Source organism: Lachancea thermotolerans (genome assembly GCF_000142805.1).
Source record: "Lachancea thermotolerans CBS 6340 chromosome G complete sequence".
Lineage (NCBI taxonomy): Eukaryota > Fungi > Ascomycota > Saccharomycetes > Saccharomycetales > Saccharomycetaceae > Lachancea > Lachancea thermotolerans.
Genome location: NC_013083.1, coordinates 1,501,691 through 1,527,489, shown reverse-complemented (window position 1 = coordinate 1,527,489; position 25,799 = coordinate 1,501,691). Strand labels below are relative to the sequence as shown.

Sequence of the window (25,799 nt, the reverse complement as noted above, 5' to 3'; positions counted from 1 at the left end):
CAGTTTTGAAGGTATGTATTGTGCATGTATAGGACGCTTCCCCTCCTGAATGACTATCTACAAATCCTTCTTAGCAAGGTTTGACTTTCCGCGAGCTTGGCTATATCTATGCATCCAAGCTTCGTACTCATCGTGCAAACTAAGCGAGTTTGTGTTGAACGAATCTTTAACCCACAACCGCTTACAAAAGGGCCATCCCAAGATCCAATCTATCAAACCCATGTATCTAACAATGCCCACAGCCATATAGTACATTGATCCAAAAAACCCTCCTAGCGCAACTCCCACACATACTTGAAACGCAGTGTGGTAGCCAAGATAAATACGAGAAACAGCAACCATAACTGTAGTGAAGCCCATTGCCAGAATGCTGGAGAGCTTCCTTGCGTTGGAGAGCCCGCGCCAGTGAAGAACAACCTTAAGGGACCAGTACATCACGAAAAAGCCCATGAACTGCGAATGCGCGCTAGGCATTCCATAGGCGGATCTGATTGTGTCCTTTTGAAAAGAACTCCCGATAGAGGCTGGTCTTGGCTCCTTTATAATGTTTTTTATTATGTTGTTCAAGGCCTCGTTCACGACCTGACCTCCAGCTATGATCACCGCCTCAAGCTCTCTGGAAGAGATGAACCACGAGAAGTAGAAGATCAAGATTCCAATTGGCAATAGTGAGTAGTAAACCAAAACGTATGAAATCACGTCATTAGGATCATACAAGATGTACGTATCATCGAATGGAATCAAAATTGGATCCAGCGTCACTGCAGAGACATTCATAAATAATTGTTTGTGTATTTACCTTCTGAAGTTGATAAATTTCATGTTCTGCATTTTTTAAACACGAACTTTCTTTGAAATTTCACTTAGCAGCGACTCAGGGTCCTGGCGTCGCCCGCTGCGATCGCAGCGTAGTTGTTTAATATAGATCGTACTGTATCATTAAATATGGGGCATTAAAGTCATTAAAGTTTCAGAGGTATTATTGAAAGCTTGCCACGCACAAGAGTTGGCGGTGTGAGGAAGCAGATGCAATGAAGAAAGAGAGAAGAGAGAGGTTAGATAAAAGAGTTTAAGAGGTATGAGGAGGGATATAAAAGTACAGGAGGTATGCAAAGAATGATGTGGAATAGAGAAAAAAAGAGAATGCTTCGTAGTTGTAAAAGGGTAGAAATGCCGATTTCAAAGAAAACAGATGAAATCGAAAGTAGAGGAAAGGGTTGAAAAAAAGGTTGAAAAAAAGGTGAAAGGTTTTGGTGGAGGGAGACTACCTCAGCCCCAATTGGTATTTTTGTTGCTCTCTGGCCCATCTGGCTGTATCCTTGGTAGACTGGCTAAAGGATGGGTTACTTCTAGTCTTCTTGATAAACTCAGTAACCCAGTCCTGAGCGTAGAATTGCTTGATCCTGCCGTCAGGAAACATGGCAGCAACGTCACCGACTATACCAACTGCAGCCCTTGCAGTCGAGTCCTCACTATTCAGAGTTGGATTATCAGCAATGTGGCTAATAAACTGGAACAAGGTTCCAACATATGGGAACAGCGCGTCTGCATTGTCGTGCAAGCCGGCCACCATGCCAACGTAGGCGTCCAAAACAGACTCGTGCACCTTCACATTGTATTCAAGGGCTTCCAAAGATGCGTTCTCAGGTCTGGTGTTTTGGGCTGCGACACAGAGAGCCATCACTTGGTTCAAATATGGGATGAAGTCCGCTCCAATGTTTGACGCGATGTCACCGAAAACTGACAGAACCGCAGGCTTGAGCTCCTTCTTGGCATTATTAGCTGAGATCATTTGCCCGAGTACGTTCATGAACGCAGGCGCGAACTGCTTGAAGCCGTCTTCCAAGCAGTTGGAAATATCAGCAATCAACCCGACTGCTGTAATTGAGACTTGTGATTGAACTTGGTTCAGGGCGTTCACCAGATATGGTGAAAAGGTTTCCAAGTACTTTTCGAAAGTTTTTCCGAGAGCAGCGGCCAAAGAAGAAATAGCGTAAAAAACATCATCTTCAACATATGACGAATCCTTCTTGTCGAGCAGCTTGAGGAACAGGTCCATGAGCATATCTGATACAGATGTCACAGATGCGGGATTTTTACGAATGACAGCAGATAGTACGCTGAGAACGTTGGACTGCAATTCTTCTAAGCTCTGCTTGGCATCGTTGTTTAGCTGGGATTCATCAACACTCATAGTCTGTCCAAGTTTGTCCAAAATGAATGAGGAGATGGAAATAGCGGATTCAGCAACTTGATCAGTTGAAAACTCGACAAGGGTTGTCAGGGCAGAGAACGCGGATGCGCGCGCGCTGTTTTCATTGTCAGTTCTGTTAGCAGCCTTCATTAGCGCATCTACCAATACTGGGTAGTAGTTGTAGATGGGCGAGCCTGGGGAGTCTGCCATCTGTTCCACCAAATTTATGATAGTCCAGGCGCAGTTTGTGGCGACCTTAGGGTGGTCCTGGAGACCTTCCAAGCACGCTTGAACGACGTCGGGCAGGTGGGCTTGTGGATCAATAGCGCCAACAACCAAGTCTGCAATCCTTCCAATGCACCAAGCTACCGTCTCCTTGACTTGCAAGGATGGGTCCTTAATTAGGTGAAGAATTGGGGGCAGAGCTTGGTGAATGAGGTTCGTGAGTTGGACTTTATCAGGGCCGTCCAAAATAGATCCGAAAGCCATAACGGCAGCTTCCCTGTTCCTCCAGTTGTCGCTAGTGATGTTCAGTTCCACGTAACGTAAAACAGGCTCAACAACGTAGTTGCCACAGTTTTGGGCAAAAAGCTGCAAACAAGCTCCGGCGGACATGGCCACGTTCCAGTCATCATCTTCCACATCTTCATTTTGTCTAGTGAGCAAGTTCAGTAGGTTGGGAACAACCTCCTGAATAGATGTGAGTGCGAAGTTGAAGCTCTGCAAAGGAGACTGAGGGAACTGTGCGAGCTCGAAGGCAATATCGATCTCTTCTTCACAGATAGTGGACCAGAACTCAACAGCCATGGAGGCGACTTTCTCGTCTTGAGACTGCATCGTGGAAATGGTTAGGGCGTAAAGAGCCTGCTCCATGTAGGGCTTCATGAGGAAATAGTAGAGCGACATGATCTTACACAGGCAACCGAACGCGGCAGCCTGGATCTCTGAATCGTCAGTCTGTGTGGCCTCGCAAACAACTTGCATCAAGTAATTACGCTCACCCTCGCGCTCCATGTTGTTCTTGATGAAGGCCAGGGAGTCAGCCAACGCATTCAGTGCGGTAAGTCTTACGACCCTAGAGGGCTCGCTGGCCTGTGCGCCTTGTACAATTGCGATGAGAATGTTGTTGGATTGTGCCACAAGTGCTTCGCTTCCTGGGTCCGCGGCCTCGCAGATGTAGCCAAGGGCGAGCAGTGATGCTCTTTTGACGTTCTCGGGCTGCTGTGCCGCGGTGTTGTCGACCATGATCTTCATGAGGTCGGGCCACTGGTTGCGAGGTAGCTCAATGGTGGCGATAGCCGCGATCAGCTGAGCTGAGGCATTGGCAACACGAGGCTCAGGGGTCGCAAGTGCAGCAAGTGCTAACTGGCGGATGTGGGCGCGCGAGGCGTCGTCGACCTGGGTGAGCCATCTTTGAGTCAATTGCTGGGACTTTACGGAATCTTTGCTGACCAGCTCGTTTTTGATCGACAGACCGGCCAAGATCCGCGCTTCCAGACGGCAGGTCTCGTCGGCAAGAACCTGGGCGAGCAGCCCGACAAACTGTAGAAAGTTTTCATTCGAGAGCTTCTTCAGCTGTGTTTCGCACTGCAGCCGCACGGTGGCGTCCGGGCTCAGAATCGTTTGCTCGAGGACTTGCGCCAGCTGCGCAGACTCAGCAGACATAGTGGTGGTATTCCTAGAGCGGTTTCGAGGGGCGGGATGCGGATTGGGCGCCGCTATAATCTTCCAAAGGGGGGAAAAGCACTTAAAGTACGCTTCTGGGTGCTGTCAGCGGGTAACTTCGGGACGCTCTTGTTCAATTGCTAGACCACCGTTTTAAGAGTGGCTGGGATCCTCCTGAAGGGCGCTGTGGGTCGCTTTGGCTCAACGTATGAGGCGTGAAGAGCGAAGGAAAAGAAGCGCAAGATGCGCAAGGAAATTTCATATACTCGGAAAACTTCAGAGCCCCGAGTCGCTTCCCACGGGAGGGGCCAAGGCCCATCACCTGAGTACATAAGGACTTGCGAGTACATGAGTACATAAGTACCCGTGTTTTAAATACGAAAACTAGCTAGCAAGCGGCGCGGCCCCGGGCCACACGGCGCTTCAGTTGTACTTCTGCTGCAATTGGTCGACCAGCTCGATGTACTTCTGCTCGGCCTCCTCCTGCGAGGTGCCCTTGAGCGCCTCCCACGCGTCCCACTTGTACTTGTCCTTGAAGTTTAGCGCGCTGGGGCGGGGAGAGCTGTTGTCGCCGACAGTAGCCTGCTTGTAGAGACCGTAGAGCTGCAAGAGCTCGTCGTTGGAGGGGGTGGTGGCCAGGTTCTTGACGGCCTCAGCCTTCTGTTCGAAAGTAGCGGAAACCATTGCTGTTTTGTGGAGTGTGTGAGGTTAGGGAAGTGAGGTGAGCAGAAGAGAAGAGTCGCGAAAGGCGAGTTTTCAAGGGCAGCGTGTCGTTCGTGCTCAGTGATATAAAATACCGGCGCTCTCCACTTGAGGAGCCAGGGCCAGAGCAGCGGAGGGTGGCCGCCACGCGGCGTGCCATTCTATGGAAATGATGTGGGCCTGGTGGATTTCAGCTGCCCGCGGCGCTGCAGTTACCGCTGAACGACGGAGAGTATCCATCACCATTTACGGGTGGTTATGAACGAGATCGAAAGTGAACCTGGTCACGTGCGAATCGTCGCGCAGAGGCCAGCCGCGGAGAGAGGGTGCGTTTCCAGCGTGACAACTCAGTGCGCACGACTTACATGATATGGGCGTCGATGGCGGATGGGTCCATCGCCCTTCTTTGACGGGAATCCGCCACAAGTGCGAGGCAAGGTGTTCTGACACAAGCGTTCGAAGTGACCTAGTTCATTCGGGTGACGTTTTAGAAAAGGCGTGGCGAATCGAGCTCGCTCCTGAGGGCCAAACCAGCCTTTCTCTAGTGCTGGAATTCCAGCCATTTCGTGCGTGTGCGGGCAAGTATTTTGGGAATAATCTCAGTGTAAACACTTTTGCGAGGAAAAGGCGCCTCCGGCGCCACAGCAAGCAGGGCTGCACCTTGCTCCACAGATAAGGATCATCAGCGTACCTCGTCCTAACCGCGAGTTTTCTTCCGCAACGGCGTGAAAATTCGGCGATGCTGAGCTCGCAAATGTGTCCAGGGCCGTCCTCGTTTGGGCCCTCCAAACAGTGATTACATAAGCCTGATATGCCTTCGCTTATAATACCATTTGCCAGCGTGGCCCGCATTGTACGCATGGCACAGCAGCAAACGGTGGAACTGCGCTGTTAGTCAGCCTGCAGCGCTGGACCTGGATCAGAGGCACACTGCCTCCCCCGCGATCCAGCGGAAGGGGTGCGCGCGGCCTGCGAGCGAGCACAAGCAGATCATGTAATTATTCCGGTGCACGGAACGCGCCCAGCCGCCCAGCCGCGGAGCCGGAGACGGTGCCGCGAGATCTCAGAGGCCATTGCCCTCGCTAGCCGGAACGAAGTTTAACGTATATAATGATATACGCGATCCGAGGCATGGGGCGTATCTTCTCGGGTACCTGAGATATCTCAAGCTTAGCGGAAGCGGTGGGGTATATCTATATGGCATCATGATGAGATTAGAAACCTTCTGGCCCGGCCGAGCGGGTCTCTTCTTACCAAGGCTGAAAATCACTATCAACGGCTGTGAAAATTAAAAGGCTATTCTGGCCAAGTTCTTTACTGTTCGAAATTAAAGATCCCCTGCTAAGCTTCAGTACATATACCAAGAAACCTGCTCATCACCGCTATTCGCTGCTTTATTCGCACGTACACGCATACGCATATTCAACATGTCTGACAGGCCGCAACTAAAAAGTTCTCCCTCGGGCGGGAGCTCTAACGCACTGCTGGAGCCCGTTAAAGACCGCCGCAGAAGAAGATCCTCCAGTCTCATATCGCATGTCGAGCCCGAGACGCTCGAGGAGGAAAACGACCAACAGATGCCCAACATGAACGCGTCCTGGGTTGACCAGCGTGGTGCGTGGGCTGTCCACATCGTAATCATCATGCTACTCAAGGGCTTCTACAACCTGCTCCCCGGCATCACGAACGAGTGGTCCTGGACTCTGACCAACACCACCTATGTGATAGGATCCTATATTATGTTCCACCTGGTCAAGGGTACGCCCTTCGACTTCAACGGTGGCGCGTACGACAACTTAACCATGTGGGAACAGATCAACGACGGCGTGCTGTACACCCCAGCCCGCAAGTTCCTCATCCTCGTCCCCATCGCGCTCTTCCTTGTGAGCACGCACTACACCCGCTACGACATCCAGCTCTTCCTGCTCAACTTCTCTTTGACGACCTTGGTCGCCGTCGTGCCCAAGCTGCCTGTCACACACAGACTCAGAATAACTATTCCTGGCCTAACCAGCCCCGCTCAAATCAAGTGAGTCTGCATTCTAACAGCCGCGCATTTTCATCCCCTAACACTACTCATCAAGTTCTCTTTATAACCGTCCATCTTCTATCTTTCATTTGTCTTTGAAGTATATGTATATACCTAAAAACCTTCAGCTTAGCATGTGGTCGTCCTCCTTGGCATCCACACTCACGTCTCTGTAGACATCGAAACGAACCTGCGTGGTGACTGGGATTGATCTCCGCATGTGCGAGATCCGTTCTGGGTCAAGTTCAGCATACACGATCTCTTCGCCCTCACCGGCCTCTGCAACGATGTTGCCTTGTGGATCGCACACCAAACTGTGACCGTACGCCTGGTATCCACTACCAGGGACCCTTGAGGGTGAACACAACACGGTGTACATCTCGTTGTCAACACTGCGAGCCCGCGCCAAGAGGTGCCAATGCATTGGACCCGTTGTGGTGTTGAACGCACTAGGGTAAATCATCGCGAATGCCCCCTTCCTTGCACTGATGGTAGCAATCTCAGGGAAGCGCATATCGTAGCAGATTCCGAGACCGATCTTACCCTGAGGCACATCCAATGTCGTGCTCTTGTTGCCCGGAGACAATGAGTCGCTCTCCTTGAACGTAATTCCGTCAGGGATGTCGACGTCGAAAAGGTGCACCTTGCGGTGACGACCGATAAGCTGGCCAGTTTTATCAAATACCAAACAGGTATTGTAGACCTTGTTGGTTTCAACCTCCAGTTCTGGAATAGTGCCTCCCACAAGGGTCACTTGGTGCTCGCGTGCCAGCTCACTGAGAAACTTAACCGAAGGCGAGCTTTCTTGGACAACTTCTGCGTTTTTCCTGAATTCAGTAGCCGCATAGACCGAGTTGAAGCACTCGGGCAACACTACCAATTCTGTTCCCGGCTGCTCCCGCATTGCTTGCGCAACAAACGTCTTGCATCTTTGGAAGTTAGCACTCTTATCAGGCGCTCCACATGCGAATTGAATCAGAGCTATCTTCAACTTGCTCTTCAATACGTTCAATGACATTGTCAAATGTTTTCCCTTTAATTTTGGTTAGTTTTGTTGTGTTTATGACCGCTTTCTGCCCAATTTGCTAGGGGTGAAAATGGTTTCTAAGTGGCAAGAATTGTGGATCCGATCTGATCTTCTTCCTCAAAGTCTTCAAGGTAGTGCCAAGATATCTCAATTAAAGTTGAATTGGTCGGGTGGGTTTCTTATCTTACAATGTAATTAAACCTTTAACGCTCAAGTGATATGAGGCACGTGATGATTATAGCTCATCGAAAGTCCAGAACTTGAGAATGAGATGTTTCATCGGCCTCAGCTGCTGCGCCGTGCTGGTATAAGGCCAGCGAATTGCTAAGAAACTGATCAGCACTCAACCAAGTAGTGTGTTGATTATAAGAACCTTCTTCGTTTTCATATTATTTAAAACCGTCAATATCTGACAGGTTTGGAAGAGCTGAATAAGTGGGCTTGGTATGGCTAGAACTATTACATTTGACATTCCGTCCTGCTACCAGCTGGTTGAGCTAGTTGGCGAAGGGGCTTATGGTACAGTATGCTCGGCAGTGCATAAGCCTTCGGGTACTAAGGTTGCTATCAAGAAGATTCAACCATTTGCCAAACAAATGTTTGTAACCCGAACGTTACGGGAACTTAAACTGCTTAAACTATTCCATAGCCATGAAAACATTATTAGCGTACTGGATGTTGTGCGGCCAACGTCTATGGACAAATTCCAGGCAGTCTACCTGGTACAAGAGCTTATGGAGACGGACCTGCACAAGGTCATCAGTGGCGGCGGGTCCAGCCTCAGCGATGACCATATACAATACTTCACGTATCAGATTTTACGAGCCCTCAAGGCGATACACAGTGCACAGGTGATTCATCGAGACATCAAACCTTCGAATCTGCTGTTAAACTCTAATTGCGACCTCAAGGTGTGTGACTTTGGGCTTGCTCGGTGCCTGGCATCCAGCACCCACTCACGTCAAAACCTCGTGGGGTTCATGACTGAGTACGTTGCCACAAGGTGGTACCGAGCACCTGAAATTATGCTAACTTTCCAGCAATACACAACCGCAATGGACATCTGGTCCTGTGGATGCATCCTGGCGGAGATGATTACAGGCAAACCGCTTTTCCCCGGACGCGACTATCACCACCAGCTATGGCTCATCCTTGAAGCAGTAGGTACGCCATCTTACGAAGATTTTGAAAACATCAACTCGAAACGCGCGAAGGAATACATCGCTAACCTTCCACTTCGGCAAAAGTTACCGTGGCAAGTAGTTCTACAGACGCAAGAAGTCAATCCAGATGCCATTGACCTACTGGATCGGATGCTCACTTTTAACCCTGACAAGCGCATTAGCGCTGTTGAGGCCCTCAGCCATCCGTACCTAAGCGTATACCACGACCCGGAGGACGAACCTGAATACCCGCCTCTCAACTTAGACGATCCGTTCTGGAAAATCGATAATGACCTCAAACAGCCTAGCGAGGAAAGTGAGCTTTCCATAGACACCCTAAAGCAGATGCTGTTTGAAGAAGTCGGAAAACCACTGCATTAATCAACTTTAAATTACCGCTACCTTAGACTACAATATAGATTTTACAGCACAGAGGGGCAGTTTGCATAGCTCTTAACTTTCATATTGTTTTATTCTTTATTAAATGACACCTTTTTATAAACGCTTATGAAACTAAGCGATGCCAATTAAAATAAAGGGGACTTCAAAGCTAGAAAATAAGACAAGCGCTGGGTACAGAGATGATACTGCCCCCTGAGATAGTCTATGAAGTTCTAACGTATCAGTTTCAAGACCTTATGTCCAATGACCATCCGAATAATCCAGAGAAATTTCACTCAAATCTGCGGATCTTTCTGCGAAGTAATCTCACGGTTAACAAGACGTTCTACCACGTCTGTAAGGTTCTCATATACCGGTACCTGAACTTCACTTCTGCTCGGGGCTTCTACAAGCTACTGGAGACTTTGCGACAGAGTCCTGAACTTGTGCGTTACGTTCAAGTAGCTGACTTCGAGGAGCTGACGTCAATAGGGCTAGGGAGAACGGGTGAAATGAACAAAAGTATCAAGAACCTAACCAATGAGACTTTGTGGGAATTTCTTTGGCTGACCCGTGGTAGCCTCCGCGAATTTTTGGCGAGTGAACACATCCAAGGCGACCTCGATGAGCGTATTATAAATTTCCTGCTCAAACCAGGTACCATTTTAAGCGTGGTTGACTTTTGCGGGAGCTCTCATGACAAGTTTACTGAGACATTTACTGGTGCTGTCAATAAGCTATACAGGGATGGTCAGCCCATTGATTATAATTACCAAATTACGTCTTTAGGTCTTAATGACTGTACCACGATAGCATCATCTACACTAGGTAAATTACTCGCAACGCTCCCAGAACTTCAAAAGCTTGACTTAGGTCATACTTCCATTGATGATCGCACAATAATAAACAGTTTACCGCACTTGAAGGGTCTAACCCACCTTTCTCTTTCGATGTGTTCTCAGCTGACCCCTAGGGGCGTGCTAGAATTCTTTAGCTACCATCCGGCAGTCACTGATGTTGATAATTCCACTACGCTTCAATGGCTCAATGTCCAGGTTCATCCTCATTCCTCATCGTGGTCTGACGTACAGTTGATGTTTCTGCTGAAGAGACTCTGCCGGTATGGTCATAATAAAACCTTACAATATCTGAACATCGGAGGGTTGCCTTTGCATCTTACAGAAGACTTGTCTGTGACGAAAACAATGTACTATTGGCAGTGTCAAGACACTTTGCATTTCATCAAGTTGAACTTTCCACACTTGAAAAGCCTAAGCATTAAAGACAACAATGTACCAGTTCCGCGATTGGTGTCCTTTCTTTCGCCCTTACAAAGTGAAGAAATTGCAGAGCAGCGCCTAAAATTCCTGAACGTTGTCAATAACGCCTACATCAACAGATGGAGCATTCAGGATCCCACGATACTCGTACATTCGAAGTCATTGTGCGCAATCGAATTGTCATTTGATCCGTGGCAGCAAATCGAAGCATCCAATTCAAGACATGAAATTAATTGCCGGCTTATTGATAACACTACGCTATTACAAGATCCGTCGAAAAGTCAACCTGTGACATGGAAATGCTACATTGGCTCGGTATACGGCAGAAGGCATTGGCTCTACAAGACCGACGAATATCTCAACAGAGGAGACATTGATACCCTGGGATACTTAACAAACTACGATTCCCAGGGCAACAAAATTATTGACATTTTTAAACAGCCGGATTTCTTGAAGTTTGCTCAAACTAAGATAATGCTTGGGTGCGGTATAGTTCGACAAAGCAGCGCTCGAAGAAACCTTACCTACCGAGACCTTAATGCGCCGATCTCCCAGTTTTTTGATAAGAACAGAACCATTGCCAGGAGGCCAAATACGCCACCTATTCGGATCCCTGTGCGGCCACCAGGCGAATGGCGGCTCATCGACAATGAAAATCCTTTGCAAGAAGGGGAGGTCCATGGTGGAAACCTTCTCAATGACAACACGTTGCACAGTCCGGATACCTCAGACGCACCCCCAAATTCAAGAATTGGGCTCTTTTGGGACCGTTCAATGTCCAACCTCAGCCAAAGCATGCAGGCATATGAGAGTGATCTACAGTACCTCAATGATCCCGAACTCCAGCGCCGTAGATCACAGTTAAGTCTCTTCAGGGGAAACTTCATTGCCGACAAGGACTCCCTGGGCGGTCCGCAGCATAGACTCGCTTCCGCTTCATTTCATACAGACTCTAGCATAAGAGACACCACCATATGCGACGGCAATGAAGCTCCAAACATGACCATGGCGTACCGTCAGCATCTTGAAGTTTCTGCTGAGTACACCGTATTCGGCTGTATTGAGCGAGGCATGTATAGGTACTATAGTCTGAAAACGTAATAAATAACGCTATCTGAGATTACACTTTAACCATTGCAACCAACCACTATAAGGGACGGCCTTCGCTTTCATCATTTGTCCCCATTTGGTAATGTCATCGGCTGGCTTCATGAGTTGATTTTTTTTTGTTTACATTTCAATAATATTGGGAAGGAATATCCTGGGCAAGCATACGACTTGTAAAGCCAAACACGGCAAAGCGAGCATAGAGGCGAGCACAAGCACTGCACCGACTGAATATTCCTTGCAGGTATTCAGAGGCGTATAATAGACACCTTTAGCAAGTGTCAAAGACGAGTTTTAAAGAAAAAACCACGTTGGATCAAATCTTCCAATTCAATAACACATCACAGCCATTGCTTCCCAAGCTGCCGATACAATCCTTGCAAGATACCTGGGTCTGAGATAACATTTGGAGGGCTTAAGGAAGTCGCTGGTTGCTGCAGTGAATGTCTGAGAACAAAGATTCCAGCGCAGATACAAGTGGGTCATCAGGCTCAACTGGTGGTAATGTTTGGCTTTCTGAAAGAAGCCATCCTAAAAAGCCAGATTCTTATTTCAAAGAAACATTTGAGCCGTCGAGTGACTCTGGGGCGCCTTCTATCAGCGTCTATATAGATTATACCAGATTGTCAGAATTGGGAAACAACTCAGATAGTTCAGGAAGTAATGATGCAACTTCATCCAAACACTCTTCTTTAGAAGAACGTACTGGCGTTAGCGAGAGCAAGAACAGAACTCTCGCGATCAAAAAAAGTTACCGAGATCTGCATGACCCTGTGTTCCAGGACAATTCAAGCCTTAAACTCCACAGCTTCAACGCGCCCCGTCTGCCAGAGCTCAAGAACCTCAGTTCTGATACAGTTAACACCAATGTTTTGATGGACTCTAGGAAGACATCTTTGAATGCTGCGACATATAATATACTTAACAACAGCTTGCAGGACAAGCAAGTTGAGGATTCCGAGGAAGGGCTGCCTCTGAGGCCAATCAAACATGTACCCCTCCAAAAAGACAGGGACAGCAAGAAAACCATATCAACTTCAGTGCTAGATGCAAGTAGCATTCGAAGGTTCTCAGAGTTGGAGAAGCCAGATGCAAGATCGTCAGCTGTTCTTTCGGAGGGCGACAACAATGGTGTGACAGTCGAGCCTCGCGAATATCAAACACAGAATAAAATTATAGAGGAGGGTGAAGCCGAGAGTTCAGAGTACGAAAAGCATTCAAAGCCCTCTATTGAGGAGGCGGTCAAGCTTTTTAAGCAGGAAGCGAAATCGCAGCAGCCAGCAAGGCTCATCGAACACAAATTCACACCTCCGCATTCTCGAGCCGTTACCACACGGGCCTCGCAAGGCTCTCTCAGAAGTCAGGTCAGTAGCCAAAATTCCCGCTTTTCTCAAACACGAAGATCGCGCAAAGGTCCTCAAAATCCGTCGCTCCTGGCATCAATTTTGGTGGCACCCAGTTCAAAGAAAAGGCGAAGCGGAGTACCGAAAAAGATCATATCACCAGCCATACCGGCACTGCGGCAGATCTCTGGAAGCAGTAATGGATCAAAATCATCAGCGCAGCCTAAAGTCCAGGGCAATTCTACGGCTGATACTTCGCAACCTCGGCAACCTCCAAAGGCGCCATATCGAGATCAAGAAGATCAACTTGGGCCAATATACCGCTACCGCGATATCTTAGACGAGAAAGAGGTTGAAAAAGATGTTCTTTACTCGCAATTTGTCGAATCCTCCTCTGTCTCCTCGCGAGACTCAAATCTAGGAAAATTCGCCGAGATTTTCAGCATCCCAAGGATTATAGTATTTTTACTGTTCTGCGCGGTGGCGCCTCCGGCATACTTTATTACAGGTTTGAACCCCCGTAATGCGCTTCCTGATGACAAGCTTATGAGATTGATAATGAATAGAGAGCACAGAGAGGGCCTATTTGCAGGTTTCGTGTGGGACGTGAATCTTCACTGGTTTCGGAGGACCTGCCTACTGATAGGCACGGTTGAGGTCCTTGCTATAATTGCATGCATAGGGGTTGGATTCGGCGTGGGACTCTCAAGAGAGTGACTTTTGGCTCAATTACGCCCGAAAACACGTTTACGATTACGGGCCAGAAAGGCGACATTTAACCTCGGCATCCATGTTCTTTAAAGCTTGAGAAAAGAGAGGCTACAGTGATCCTGCTTGCCTGAACAAAATCTTGAGAAGTCTATGGGAAGGTATCAGTGAACAACGATTTCGACCAAAAATCTCGAACACTGCGCATTCCGTATGTTTAACTCTTATCAAGCGCACTTGCTGCCTCTCGTCTAACAAACGCATCGAATAAAAATCCTCAGATGTATCGCATGCTACTGAGACGCAAGAAGCCTTTCGGGCTGAAAGCCCGGTAGAATTCTTAATGTACAACAAAAGCCATATAATATTAATGCATAACCTTATTGATAAGTAGAAGGTGTCTGGTTTTCCGAACATAATGCTACACCTGCTCATAGATAAACCAGACAGTAAAGGAATATGTTATTTCTAGGATGCAGAGGCGAGTAACTCCAACCACGTCAACTGGACGTTGAATAAGGCACCGGTATCGTCTAATATGACTAACGCCGATCGTTCCGTCGGGATTTCTGCTTCTATTGTTGAGCGATAAGAAAAGCCAAGATATAGAGATATCAAGACAATAGTTCCGTAACCAGCGCGTAATATATAATACGGAGAAGTGCCAATATTCAGGTAACATGGGAAATCATTTATAAAAAAAGGCATTCAAAGGTAAATCGCGAAGATTTACCGATCGTCTCTCTGTAATCTCGAGAGCAATTCTGCAATGGAAGCTTTTGATGAGAGGTTCGAAGCGTTAACTTCGAGAGTGCCAATTGTTGACGCGCACAACGATTTCCCGTATTTGTGCAGAATACAGCTGCACAACCAGATCAATGAGCTTGACTTCAATTCGCATCTAACTAGCATGACTGACCTGCCAAGCCTAAAAAAAGGGCGAATCGGTATCCAGTTCTTTAGTGTCTACATCGAATGCAAAGACGACGGCGACATGCTGTATACGGACTTCAGTAGGCTTAATAGTGCAGTGCGCGATACTTTGGAGCAGATCGACGTCACGAAGAGACTCGTGGCCAAATACCGTCAAGATCTGAAGTTTGTTGGCACAAGCAGAGACGCGTTGGAGTCTTTTCAGAAAGACGGCAAAATAAGCGTGACACTGGGAGTCGAAGGTTTACACCAATGTGATTTATCTCTGGCAGTTGTTAGAATGTATTACGAACTTGGTGTCAGATATATTACGCTGACACACAACTGCGACAATCCGTTTGCCATGGCAGCAAGTTCGATTCCATACAGGGACAAGGACTTCGGGCTAACTTCTTATGGTGTTGATTGTGTTAAGGAGATGAACAGGTTAGGTATGATGGTGGACTTGTCTCATGTTAGTTACCAAACTATGGTCGATGTCCTAAATGTATCCGAGGCGCCTGTAATCTTCTCACATTCATCAGTATACAAGCTTACCGCACATGAAAGAAATGTGCGAGATGATGTCTTGCTTAAGCTCAAAGAGAATGGTGGGGTCATAAACATCAACTTCTGCCCTCTCTTTATAACTTCCGGCCGCGCAGATGCTGCCAATGGTAGTATGGCTAATATACAGGATGCTGTCGACCATATATCATACGTGATTGATTTGATCGGGTGGGATCACGTTGGATTCGGTTCAGATTTTGATGGTATTCCAAATAGCCCTCAAGGACTAGAGGACGTGTCCAAGTACCCTGACTTGGTCAAGATGGTTTGGAAGAAATACAATGCTAGTGAAGAACAAATTTCAAAATTAATGGGACTAAATATGCTGAGGGTTTGGGCTGAGTGTGAAAATGTTGCCCGTGATAAAAGCGGATTACAGCCAATAGAGTCCCAATGGCTGGATAGAGCGTGGAAATTCCCAACATGGGCCCGCGACGACATGCCAGAACTATACCCTGGCTCTAAAAAGATTCAGGATAAGATCACTGAGTGGTTAGATCTCGGGTCACTGGTCAAGCTTGCGGATGAAAGTTTGGATCCCAAAAAATGAAGCCCGAGAAAATGCCTGACACGAAACATTAGCACTTTGAGCAAGATCCAACGTGTCAAAATACAATGGCTCTCAATAAAGTCACTGTTAAGTACTGTTTTTAGGACAATTAGAATGCTGTTATCGAAATCACTCTTAAAAGTGAGCTACTGTAAGGATTTGTGCCCATTAAGCAAGCTCTGCTATTTAATGCAACACTTGCCTCATTGTCTTCTTCGAGCATACACGAGCTTTACAACCATAAATTTTGAACGATACGTTGTCACAGAACGATTATTCAATCCGCTTGGTTTTCTCAAGCCCTCGATATAAATGATAATGAGGACAAAATATGGGGTCAGCACATGACTGCTGCGAGGCGACAAAGGCCAGCTAAAGCGTTGCTTCGAAACTGATTTTTTATAATTCCCTATAGCCAAAAAATTCTATCCATCTACATCATGCGCTTCGCCAGTACTTAAAGATTCTTAGTACCGTAACTCAGATTTTTTGTTTTTCTTTGTGGGGAGAACATTGCCTCGCGAAGAAGGTTTCGGAACGCTCTTGGATCTCTGGTATGGTGGAGGGTAAAAATTGGAGTTGTGGGGGCTTGAAGAGTAATTCTTGTCACTGTCTCTCTTTCTCTTTTTTGACTTCTTGCTGCGGGCACCCGAGCTTTCTTCATCGTAGTATGCCTCGTTGAACCTTCGTCCGCCTGAGGCTTGATGCGAATTCTTCTTTTGTTCGGGATATAGAGAAAAGCTGTCACGATACTCTGTTCCGGCATTATCGAGATGACGAAAGTAGTCCGCTTTGAGTTCCTGGGGCAAGTTCTCGCCTGAAAACGCGCTCCCGTCTTCGTTGGGAACTCTTGACGACCTGTACTCCCAGCAGTCATCCCCGAAGTGACCTTTGCCCCCACAGTTGTAGCAGAAAATCTTATGCACCGGTAGCACACGGCGGACATTGCTGTCTAACAAGTAGTAACTTCTCCATATACTGGGGCACCTATCCCTGGAGTGGTTCTTGCTGTTGCAGTGAACGCACTTCACGCGCTTCCATTTGTGAGGGCACTGGCTTCTGTAGTGGCCCTCTCCATTACAGTTTGCACACTTGATGGCTTTAGGGCACTGTTGTGAGTAATGGTCGTCCATAAGCCCACAGTACGAGCAAATCACATGTGGGCAGTTGCGCTTGCGGTGGCCCCTCTGTGAACAGTTGATACACTTTATTTCTGCCTTTTGTACAGCATCAGACGGATCCTCAACGCCAAAGTAGCGGCCACTGCCTCGCAAAGTCCGAAGGTCCTCTGGATTTGAGTCAACTTCATCAATGGAAGGCGCTAAAATTCGCTCGTTTGACTCAAACGAGGGCGCGGTATCTTCAAAGAAAGGTAACGTGTCTTGAGTTTCCGACTCGGATAGCAGAGACGCCATTGTCGGGTGGTTTTTTTTTGCACTTTCGATGTTGTTCGTTTTTTTCGAGATGAGCTTGATGACTTTTTATGTCAAAGAATTCATATCGTAGTTACAGTAAAGAGTCATCCATGATGAAGGAACGGGAACTCACTCACCCGATAATTCAAGGCTATTTGAATAAAAGGAGTAAGAGAAGTTAAATGGGTTTCTAATCTTAAGGCCAGCTCTGCATTATGTGAACAGTCCGCCATAAGTGAGCATATCAACATATACGGAGCTGATATTGCCGTGATTACAGTCATATCAAGTTCTTAGTAGAACATGAATCCAAGTTCCGCCCCCAAAGTTGACATGCAGTTTGGGCGATGCTCAGTCGAACTTCCCAAACATCTCATATCAAAGAGTACTACTGCCAATATACGGATCAGCTTTTGAAGAAACACAAAACCTGGCATGACGGGCGTTTGAAGTTCTTCGAACTTAACAAGAAATTTCAGTTGTTCACTGTCGATGACAACGTGCTGCTTGGCAGCGGTTTTGTGACAAATGTCCGCCGGCTGGAGCGCATTTTGAGTGAGTCTTTCTTTGGAAAGGAAGAGCACAAGATTTTTAGCCAGTTTCTGGTAATAATCGACTGTCTGGAACGTGAATATGATCGAGATATCGGGACACTGGCCAGGGAAGGACTGACACCCTATAATATTAAAGTTCACCCCGGAACCGCGCTTGCGCCCAGTCCCAGCAATCAAAATACCAAACTGCGACGTGAATCACCTCAGCCTTCAAGCCATCAGGATACTCTCGCGTTGCGTTTCAATACGCCATTTAGACGACCGAGGATGGCCCCGAGGGAAATTACCGCGGCTTCCATAAACACCCCTCCCACAAAGAAGCAGCTCAAGCAACCCCTGCTCCGCAAATCCGTCACGAGGACTACCGCTGAACCGGTAGAAAAGCAGTCGGTTTCACTTGCGCTAGACGCATCAAAAATGGGGTGCGGTCAGCTGCAACAGAGAACATCACGAAGGCGGAAGAAGACCGTTGTCATCGCCCCTGGGCCACAAGCTGGCTTCGAGGACTCAGGAAATTTAAGCAGCCCCGGTCCGAGCCTCAGCACGGAACTGGCTTTAAGCAAGGCGCATCCGCAGCCTATAGCTCAGCATTGGAATATTAGCACATTTCGCATCAACAAAAAGAAAACTACGATCTACCATGAACCCATCAAATTGTGAATAACCTCTATTGGAAAGCATTAAAACGCACGAATCGTTAAAAGCGGAAATAATTTGATATGTAAATTTTACATTTGTCGTGAGAATATCTTATGGTTTTGGGCCATTGCGTATTTAGGCTTGGATCTTGCCCTCGATCAGCTTGAACAAGGTGACGATGTCCGCAGAGAACTTTCTAATACCCTCAGATAGCTTCTCGGTAGCCATGGCGTCTTCGTTTAGGTCGAATCTGAAAGCGCTCTCGTCGTTGATGAAAGAAACCTTCTCGTCGCCGTCGGCCTTGGCGGTCTCTGGGTCCAAGACTTGTGGGACAGGGTCCTGGGAGTTCAGCAAATCCTCCAACAGCTTAGGAGAGATGGTCAAGAAGTCGACACCAGCAAGAGCCTTGATCTCACCGACGTTTCTGAAAGAAGCACCCATGACGATGGTCTTGTAGCCGTGCTTCTTGTAGTAATTGTAGATCTTCTTGACAGACTTGACACCTGGGTCAGTCTCGGAAGTGTACTCCTCCTTGGTGTTGTTCTTGTACCAATCCAAGATTCTGCCAACGAAAGGCGAGATCAAGGTCACGTTAGCCTCGGCGGCGGCAACAGCCTGGGAGAAAGAGAACAACAGGGTCAAGTTGACGTGGATGTTGTGCTTCTCTTCTAGCTCCTTGGCGGCCTGGATACCCTCCCAGGTGGAGGCGATCTTGATCAGGACTCTCTCACGGCTGATGCCAGCATCTTCGTACAGGCTGATGATGTGGAGGGCCTTGGCCACGGTGGCGTCCTTGTCGAAAGACAATCTGGCGTCGACCTCAGTGGAGACTCTGCCAGGAACGATCTGCAAGATGGCCTTGCCGAACTCGACCAGCAGCATGTCGACGGCCTGGTCGGTCTGTTCCTCGAGGGTCTTACCGTGCTTCTTACCGTAAGCGACGGCGGTGTCGATCAGCTTGGCGTACGCCTTTTGCTGGGCAGCGGCCAGGATCAACGATGGGTTGGTGGTGGCGTCCTGTGGAGTGTACTTGGCGATGGACTCGAAGTCACCAGTGTCGGAAACCACAACAGTGCCGGTGGCCTTCAACTGTTCCAAAGAGTTGGATTGCTTTTGTTTCTTGTCAACGTGAGCCATTGTGATATGTCGTTACGGTCGTTAAAAGTTTGGAATTCGTTAAAACTTGGAGCTATAATACAACCTGAATAGCTAAGCTAAGAAAGACTTATGATCGTTGTTGGCTCTCCACAACTGGTCTTGTCCCTTATATACTAGTTTTTTTCTGGTCTGCCAGTTCCAGGCCGCAAACCCAAATTCGATAACGTAAGAACCGGGCGCGAAAAGCAAGTCGGTCATCCTTCGCTCGTCTTTGGTGACTATACATAAAAAGGAAAACGCACTTTACGAAGCTGATGGAAGTTATTGGAAAACCAAAATGGCACGTGACCACACCATCTTGTCCGTATCGGACATATCACGGGATCTATCGCCACGTGTCCAGGTTGCGGCTTGTTTCCAGATTGTTTCCAGATTTGTTTCCTGGCGATGTTTCGCGGATTTCGCCAGAAGTGAAATGTCCCGACGAGTGAGGTAAAAAAAAGGTTGGTGAGACGGGACAGCATTGTCAGGTGTATGGGTGTCTCTCGAGAGACTAAGAACTCGCACGTGACTCTGTAGACTTTCTTCTAAGCTACATGAAATGGTACTGAGTGGGCCACACGCATAAGCTACATATGATACTTCTCCCCATAGATTAAAGTGTTTTTTGTATTTCAACTTCTATTCTTGCAATGTTCAAATGCTGGCAGAGCTTTGCTCAACAAAGATTAAAGCGTTAATTGTTTGGGGAATTATACAGGTGAGATCCTTACCCTAGGCTTCTTTATTAAGCCCATTAATGATAGAAATGCTGAATATTCTAAAACCGTATCGATCTGTATGCATACATCAATAGAAGGGGCTTTCTGACTTTTAACTAAGATTTATAAAATCACATGTAACTTTGTGATATTTTGATGAAATGACATACTCATCGATATATGGCTGATTTTTAGATGCTCTCTACCCGAAAAACATCTTATCTTTAAAAGATTGATAAACACATTTTAATCAAGCTTAACCCTGTTGAATTAACCATTTCAGATTTCATTTCGACTTCTTTCCCGTATAGAGCGGATTCCATCATCGTTTTGGTGATAACCAGAACATGAAATTCCACTGAGACTTCTTTTATTTAACCTTGCTTCACTGTGTGTGGGAGCTGGCTGTACTGGTCTAATATGCTCTAAATTTTATTTTTACTTTGATAATATGTGCACTAATGTTACAAAGAACTCGGAGCTCGTCGGCGGCTCCGGGCTACTGCACCCGCTCTCCGCATTCAGTGGTTCAGATAGTTGCCACGTGATCGCAAAACTAGAAGCTCTCAACGAGTTCCGTCTCCAAGAAGGGATCCGGAGTCTCCAAACGGGGATCGGGGGTCTCCGAACGAAGGTCTGGGGTCCCCAAGCGGAGGCCTGGAGTCTCAAGTAAAGTCTCGGGAGTCTCGGAGTAGCGGACGTCATTCGCCATTTCAGCTATCGCGTTGGTTAGTGCTTGGATTTTTTTCTGATGCATCCGGTTCTCCTCCCTAAGCTTGGCGTTTTCTCTATCCTTCATGATACGCCCGACCACGTTGTCGACGTGGTAGACTAAGAACCAGTTTTGCAGGTGTTTTTTATTCCTTTCCTCAGTGTCAAGTGCGGAATCTTCCGTTTGTGTGCTCCCAAGCATGGAGTCCGCAGAGTCCTCTTCCTCGTCATCCCAGTAGGTCATGTCCCGCATGGCCTCTGCTGCAATCTCCCGCAACTCTGAAACCCTGCGCGCGAATTCCTCGTCCGAGACGGAAGGATCCAGGAGCTCTTCCGGGATAGCACTGATGCTTTCGATTTTCGACACAAGAGGCAAATCTTTCTTGCTAAACGGCATGCTTCCGTTGTGGTCAAACAGGCTGCGAACTGTGGCAGCTTTAGCCAACGCCTCGGGTGCGTTAAAAGCTTTCGAAAGCAGTTGGTTCCTTAGCTGCTCGGGTTGTAAGGACAAGGAAGAGTTCTCGTTCTTTATCATTTTTTGCAGAAACTCCCACACACTGAATCCGAGCTCATTGATCAACTCGTCGCTCATGGATTCTGAATCCTGAGTCGTGTTTTGAATTAGGGAAATTTTCTTCGACAGATCGCGATCTATGCTTCCTGCAATTTTGGGAAAGAGCTTGAAGAATTGCTTCTTCGACAGGTCTCTGAGAACACTTGTTGTTTGCTTCTCTACAGAAGCCCCGGTAGCGCGCACACTGGTCTCTTTATTATCAAAACATTGCAGCGCCTCCTCGATTTTATTCTGTTCTCGAACCCCGAGGAAACAAGCCCCGAAGTAGATTAGGTACATTATGATTCCCATCACGTTGGCTTGTTGCTCAAGAAACAGTTCCTTGGTTATAGTTAGATGCGACCCGGATCCGAAAGCTAGTTCAGAGCATTTGTCCAAGCGTTCCATCAGTTTTGGAACTAAGGAAATGCTCTCTGTGTCAACTTCACCTCCGATGAGGTCCGATATCATTTTCAGTACATCCTCGAACGTGAATTTTGAAATGAATTTGTCGTCTAGTGCACAAGCAAGTTCAATCTTATCTGATGCTTGTGAACTTGAAACATCATACTCACTTTCTTCAATAGTTTCTTGACCACCAGCAGTCCCCAGCATAACCTCTTGTGCGTTAACGGCAAGATAATCGAGACTCTCTAAGTCTTCTTCGCCTATAAAGAATGCTTCACTTCCAATAAGTGGAACCACTGGACTGGAAGGGTTTTCAGTCTGAGTAAAAGTAGCCCCGGTGATGGTCCGAGACTCCGGTCTGCTGCATTGGGTTGTGGGTAAAATGTAGTTCAAGAAGATGTCCTTCATCCTAGCATGGGCATCGAAATGTTTCATAACTGTCCTTATTGCAGGATTGAACAATGATTTTTCAGGCGGGTATATCCCCGCTGTGGCGAAAGCTTGAGAGATTTTGGTCTGTTCAAACTCAAAAGACAAAGTATGGTTCAATGCGTTCATGAAATTGCACAAGATATCAAAATGACCATACCTTGGTTTTCCGTCAGCGCCAGCACTAGGGTGGGGACACCACTCTGTGGCGAGCGTGCGTACTTTTTTTTTCAAACAGCTAAAAACTCCCACATCGAGTGGTTGTAGAACATGTGTTGTGTTAGGCGGAAGAAGCAATAATGTTATTTTCCTGGTCGCCACATAGTCTAAAACTGGCCTACAGTAATGAGAATAATGATTATCAATTATCAATACTCGCTGTTTTTGCGGCATGTTGTCTCCCTGGTCAAATGCTAGATGTTCAGTGTGAGAATCAAACCATTTAATGTATTCAAAGAAGGCTTTCGAATTGTTCCATCCATTAGAAGTAAAAAGAAGGAGTGTATTTTCACCAACGCCCGGATGTAGCTTTGACCGAGCTAGCGTCTCAAACCTGGGATTGAAAGTGTGGCATTCTGTTTTCAGCTTTGCAATTGAGGAAGAAGCTGTAACCATTGGAGGAACAATCTCACCTGCCGCAGAAACGCATGCGGTGACTGTTGTTAAAGTCTTTGTATTTGTCGCTGCCTCTTTTGCTTTGTATACAACTCCCTTTCCGTGCATCTTTTGAGAGTTTGTAAAGCTGACGTACCTAGAATGCCTATTGGTTGAGTTGATTGTATGACCGAAGCCAATTTCGTCGGCATTAAAAACAAGCTCTGCTGGCGTCGTACTTAAGATTTTGTAGGCGTCTTCGCTCAACCACATGGCGATATTGTTGACATCAGAAGCTTTAAGCCTACTGCAATCTATCTGCCGAGCTTTTGATGAATGAAATCCATCCCGCTGACGAAACTTCCAGCCAAAATTTCTACCCAGTCGAGTCTCCTGTTCACGCAAAAGTCTTGGAAGGTTTATGGCCCCGTTTTCTTCCAAATCATGGTCAAAAAACTTAATTTCAGGGCAATCGGTAGTAGCAGCCATCAATTCGCAAATTGCATCGGCCTGTTGAACTGTGATCTGACTGTTTTGAACGTTACAAATCGCGTAAAAGGTTGTCAAAAACTGCTCCGCAGATGGTGATAACTTGCGGCGCCGTACGCCTTCTGCAGCCTTAGAAACACTCGGGTTAAAGCTTTTGAGCCTGTCGCGGAGGGTTCGCTCAGGAATATTATACTTGAAGCTTATATGGGGCACCAATCTGCTTTTCTTTGATGGAGAAAGCGACGAATTTAAGACGTTCAAAAGCGCCACACTTGCGACTCTTTTACGACTTAACGGATCTGGCGCTGATTTGTAGTCTAGAAGCTGGTTATGCCCCTCGCTCACCTCGCGTTGTCGTTTCAATCTCTTGACCGCGTCGTTGAGGGTAGAAAGAGAAATGCTATACCTGTTGGCGACAATGGATTTCGAGGACTTAGGATCATTCAAGTATTCTTGGGCAGCGACTCGCGCCTTTTCGCCATTGAATTTTTTTTGTTTCTGCAAACAAGTTAGATGAGAGTAATCTCCAGAAGGCCTGGCACTTGCATGAAGATACTGTAACAATGGCACAACGAGATCCCAGGGGCATGTTGAGCAAATTGATATGCTAGTTGAAACATTGGAGTTTCCATTGGCATCCTGTATTACTGCGGGGAAATTCTGATGATGTTTGAAGTGATGAATTACACGATAATTAGTGCTTGCATTTTGCGCAGCTGATCTCTCGGCAACCATGAGCGGTAAATAAAGATTTGTTCCATTTGAATGGGTGTTGTGTGATAGTAGGAGAAACAGCGACGGGCTGCTAGCGTCGAGCCGATGCTCTTTTAGGAACACTAAAAGTTCTCTCTTCACAATCTTGTATTTTCTGTAGTCCTCCTGGTATAGCACTCTACCAATAGAAGCCATGGCGGGAAAGCTGTTGTAGACAGGAAACAAAAGGCGTCTAAATCAACAAGACGATCCTCTGAAGCTGATTGGGTTTGTTATATATAAGACACGATGTGAAGTCATACACGATGGGCATTGTGGGTTCAACGTTCAAGCACGGTGTAAGCGCGAACCACCGAAGCCGCGAGACGCCAAAAGACCGGGCGTTACTGTTCGCGGCTTGAAGGACTAGTCGCGGTTCGCGGTCGCCGCGCGAACCACGCTTTCGTGGACATCGCCTAGTCGCGAAAATGCTTTGGAGCCGCCGCCATCTATTCCCTTGAACAAGATCAACACAGAGAGTTCGCGCACCTAGTAGGAAGCCTCAAAACCTCATCGGATCGAAATTTTGCTGAAGTGATATGGCCGATGAGATTTAAGATGTTTCCCGCTTTTTTTGTAGCTTATGACGTTACCCGAGAGGGCGAGGTTTTGTCGCCTCAAAACTGAACAGAAAAGGTGCAGGAGTCCGGAATGGACCCCCGGCTTTCGCTGCTGCCTATACGCACAGAAGTAACCGATATGCGGATTTCAGGGGTATCGTGAAAGTCATGGAGGCCCTAAGATGCCCGATTAGCGCTGCAGTAGCCCCGTAAGCCAAACTTTAAAAGTTGGTGGCAACAGCCTTGAGGCTTTAAGGCTATTTGCCGAGGCTCACCCTTTATTTCATTCTCGTATTCCCTGCAGGAACTGAGTGCCAATTCGAGGGCCTAGCTCGAGGACCTCTCGGTTATGCAGGGTGCTGATTGGGAAATGCGTTTTGGTGTGCGATGGTGCTTTGTGATCCGCGCCGGCTGTTTCTAGTTGAGAGATAGCCAAGGCCTAGTCTTGTTTCCTGGCAGTAGGTGTCCGTTGAGGTGCTAGATGAGTACGAGCACATCTAACAGGCCGACATCGGATACCGCCGATCTGCCGACAGGCGCTTTATTCAAAATGAGTTGTATATTTTAGACCTTCGAAGGTCTAGCCAGACTGCCTTAGTCGGCTCGTATTTCTTTGCCTGCTGTGTCGACTGTGCGGACGGCCTTGGTGGCTGCGGTAGTTAATTACTTCGCACTGACAGCTCGTTTTTTTCCACTAGGTGAAGAGAGGATCCACTCGCATGCGTGAAGAAGCGTAACCATGGACTTTGATCTGACTGTTCAAGATGCAGGTGATGCTCCCTGAACCTAACCGTTGAACCGAACCCGTCTCTGATTTCCAGCTAATACCTGCCTATGTAAGATCGGCGATAAATGCCGGCGAAAACTTCAGGCACAAAGTGCCTTCGCGTCAGGCAAGCAAATAGCCGTTTGAGGCGAAACCGCAGAAACCACGTCTCGAAGTTTTGCAGCCGCGCGCGAGTCACGCTTGGTCGCCGAAAAGCGCGTTCGGGCCCACTTCACATGCATTGTGTCACGTTTCGATGAGAAACGGCCAATACCCCTGTGAAGGATTATGAAATTTCGAGGAGAAGCAGAAAGGCACATTTTTGGGGCCTAGTGACAGTGACAGCAGAGCGATGAACCCTTGTCGCACAGCGCCCGCGACTCTTAACGCCTAAAGTTTGTGTATTGAAAAGCAATATTGACTATTATAAAAAGTTAA

The 25,799-nt window shown here is 47.3% G+C and overlaps 13 protein-coding genes across 13 annotated transcripts; 6 read left to right on the top strand and 7 right to left on the bottom strand.

Annotated features, from left to right (window-relative positions):
* Positions 1-57: 57 nt before the first annotated feature.
* CAX4 (dolichyldiphosphatase) lies at positions 58-777 on the bottom strand (the record flags this gene model as incomplete). Its single annotated transcript, XM_002555750.1, has 1 exon — positions 58-777. One exon carries the CDS (start codon positions 775-777, stop codon positions 58-60), a length of 720 nt encoding a protein of 239 aa, XP_002555796.1.
* A 487-nt stretch (positions 778-1,264) lies between these two features.
* Positions 1,265-3,859, bottom strand: KAP95 (karyopherin beta; the record flags this gene model as incomplete). Its single annotated transcript, XM_002555749.1, has 1 exon — positions 1,265-3,859. The coding sequence occupies one exon, from the start codon at positions 3,857-3,859 to the stop codon at positions 1,265-1,267; it is 2,595 nt and encodes an 864-aa protein (XP_002555795.1).
* Positions 3,860-4,282: 423 nt separating this feature from the next.
* ACB1 (long-chain fatty acid transporter ACB1) lies at positions 4,283-4,543 on the bottom strand (the record flags this gene model as incomplete). Its single annotated transcript, XM_002555748.1, has 1 exon — positions 4,283-4,543. The coding sequence occupies one exon, from the start codon at positions 4,541-4,543 to the stop codon at positions 4,283-4,285; it is 261 nt and encodes an 86-aa protein (XP_002555794.1).
* A 1,445-nt stretch (positions 4,544-5,988) lies between these two features.
* ORM2 (sphingolipid homeostasis protein ORM2) lies at positions 5,989-6,594 on the top strand (the record flags this gene model as incomplete). The annotated part of the gene is made up of 1 exon (XM_002555747.1): positions 5,989-6,594. One exon carries the CDS (start codon positions 5,989-5,991, stop codon positions 6,592-6,594), a length of 606 nt encoding a protein of 201 aa, XP_002555793.1.
* Positions 6,595-6,714: 120 nt separating this feature from the next.
* Positions 6,715-7,608, bottom strand: NIT3 (putative hydrolase; the record flags this gene model as incomplete). Its single annotated transcript, XM_002555746.1, has 1 exon — positions 6,715-7,608. One exon carries the CDS (start codon positions 7,606-7,608, stop codon positions 6,715-6,717), a length of 894 nt encoding a protein of 297 aa, XP_002555792.1.
* Positions 7,609-8,063: 455 nt separating this feature from the next.
* KSS1 (mitogen-activated serine/threonine-protein kinase KSS1) lies at positions 8,064-9,161 on the top strand (the record flags this gene model as incomplete). The annotated part of the gene is made up of 1 exon (XM_002555745.1): positions 8,064-9,161. One exon carries the CDS (start codon positions 8,064-8,066, stop codon positions 9,159-9,161), a length of 1,098 nt encoding a protein of 365 aa, XP_002555791.1.
* A 200-nt stretch (positions 9,162-9,361) lies between these two features.
* Positions 9,362-11,542, top strand: LUG1 (Lug1p; the record flags this gene model as incomplete). Its single annotated transcript, XM_002555744.1, has 1 exon — positions 9,362-11,542. One exon carries the CDS (start codon positions 9,362-9,364, stop codon positions 11,540-11,542), a length of 2,181 nt encoding a protein of 726 aa, XP_002555790.1.
* Positions 11,543-11,991: 449 nt separating this feature from the next.
* Positions 11,992-13,608, top strand: BUD8 (Bud8p; the record flags this gene model as incomplete). Its single annotated transcript, XM_002555743.1, has 1 exon — positions 11,992-13,608. One exon carries the CDS (start codon positions 11,992-11,994, stop codon positions 13,606-13,608), a length of 1,617 nt encoding a protein of 538 aa, XP_002555789.1.
* Positions 13,609-14,368: 760 nt separating this feature from the next.
* Positions 14,369-15,631, top strand: KLTH0G17446g (dipeptidase; the record flags this gene model as incomplete). Its single annotated transcript, XM_002555742.1, has 1 exon — positions 14,369-15,631. One exon carries the CDS (start codon positions 14,369-14,371, stop codon positions 15,629-15,631), a length of 1,263 nt encoding a protein of 420 aa, XP_002555788.1.
* Positions 15,632-16,098: 467 nt separating this feature from the next.
* On the bottom strand, positions 16,099-17,046 carry KLTH0G17424g (zinc finger CCHC domain-containing protein; the record flags this gene model as incomplete). The annotated part of the gene is made up of 1 exon (XM_002555741.1): positions 16,099-17,046. The coding sequence occupies one exon, from the start codon at positions 17,044-17,046 to the stop codon at positions 16,099-16,101; it is 948 nt and encodes a 315-aa protein (XP_002555787.1).
* A 347-nt stretch (positions 17,047-17,393) lies between these two features.
* On the top strand, positions 17,394-18,260 carry MTE1 (Mte1p; the record flags this gene model as incomplete). Its single annotated transcript, XM_002555740.1, has 1 exon — positions 17,394-18,260. The coding sequence occupies one exon, from the start codon at positions 17,394-17,396 to the stop codon at positions 18,258-18,260; it is 867 nt and encodes a 288-aa protein (XP_002555786.1).
* A 114-nt stretch (positions 18,261-18,374) lies between these two features.
* On the bottom strand, positions 18,375-19,376 carry KLTH0G17380g (transaldolase; the record flags this gene model as incomplete). The annotated part of the gene is made up of 1 exon (XM_002555739.1): positions 18,375-19,376. The coding sequence occupies one exon, from the start codon at positions 19,374-19,376 to the stop codon at positions 18,375-18,377; it is 1,002 nt and encodes a 333-aa protein (XP_002555785.1).
* A 1,278-nt stretch (positions 19,377-20,654) lies between these two features.
* On the bottom strand, positions 20,655-24,191 carry KLTH0G17358g (KLTH0G17358p; the record flags this gene model as incomplete). The annotated part of the gene is made up of 1 exon (XM_002555738.1): positions 20,655-24,191. The coding sequence occupies one exon, from the start codon at positions 24,189-24,191 to the stop codon at positions 20,655-20,657; it is 3,537 nt and encodes a 1,178-aa protein (XP_002555784.1).
* Between the last annotated feature and the right edge of the window lie 1,608 nt (positions 24,192-25,799).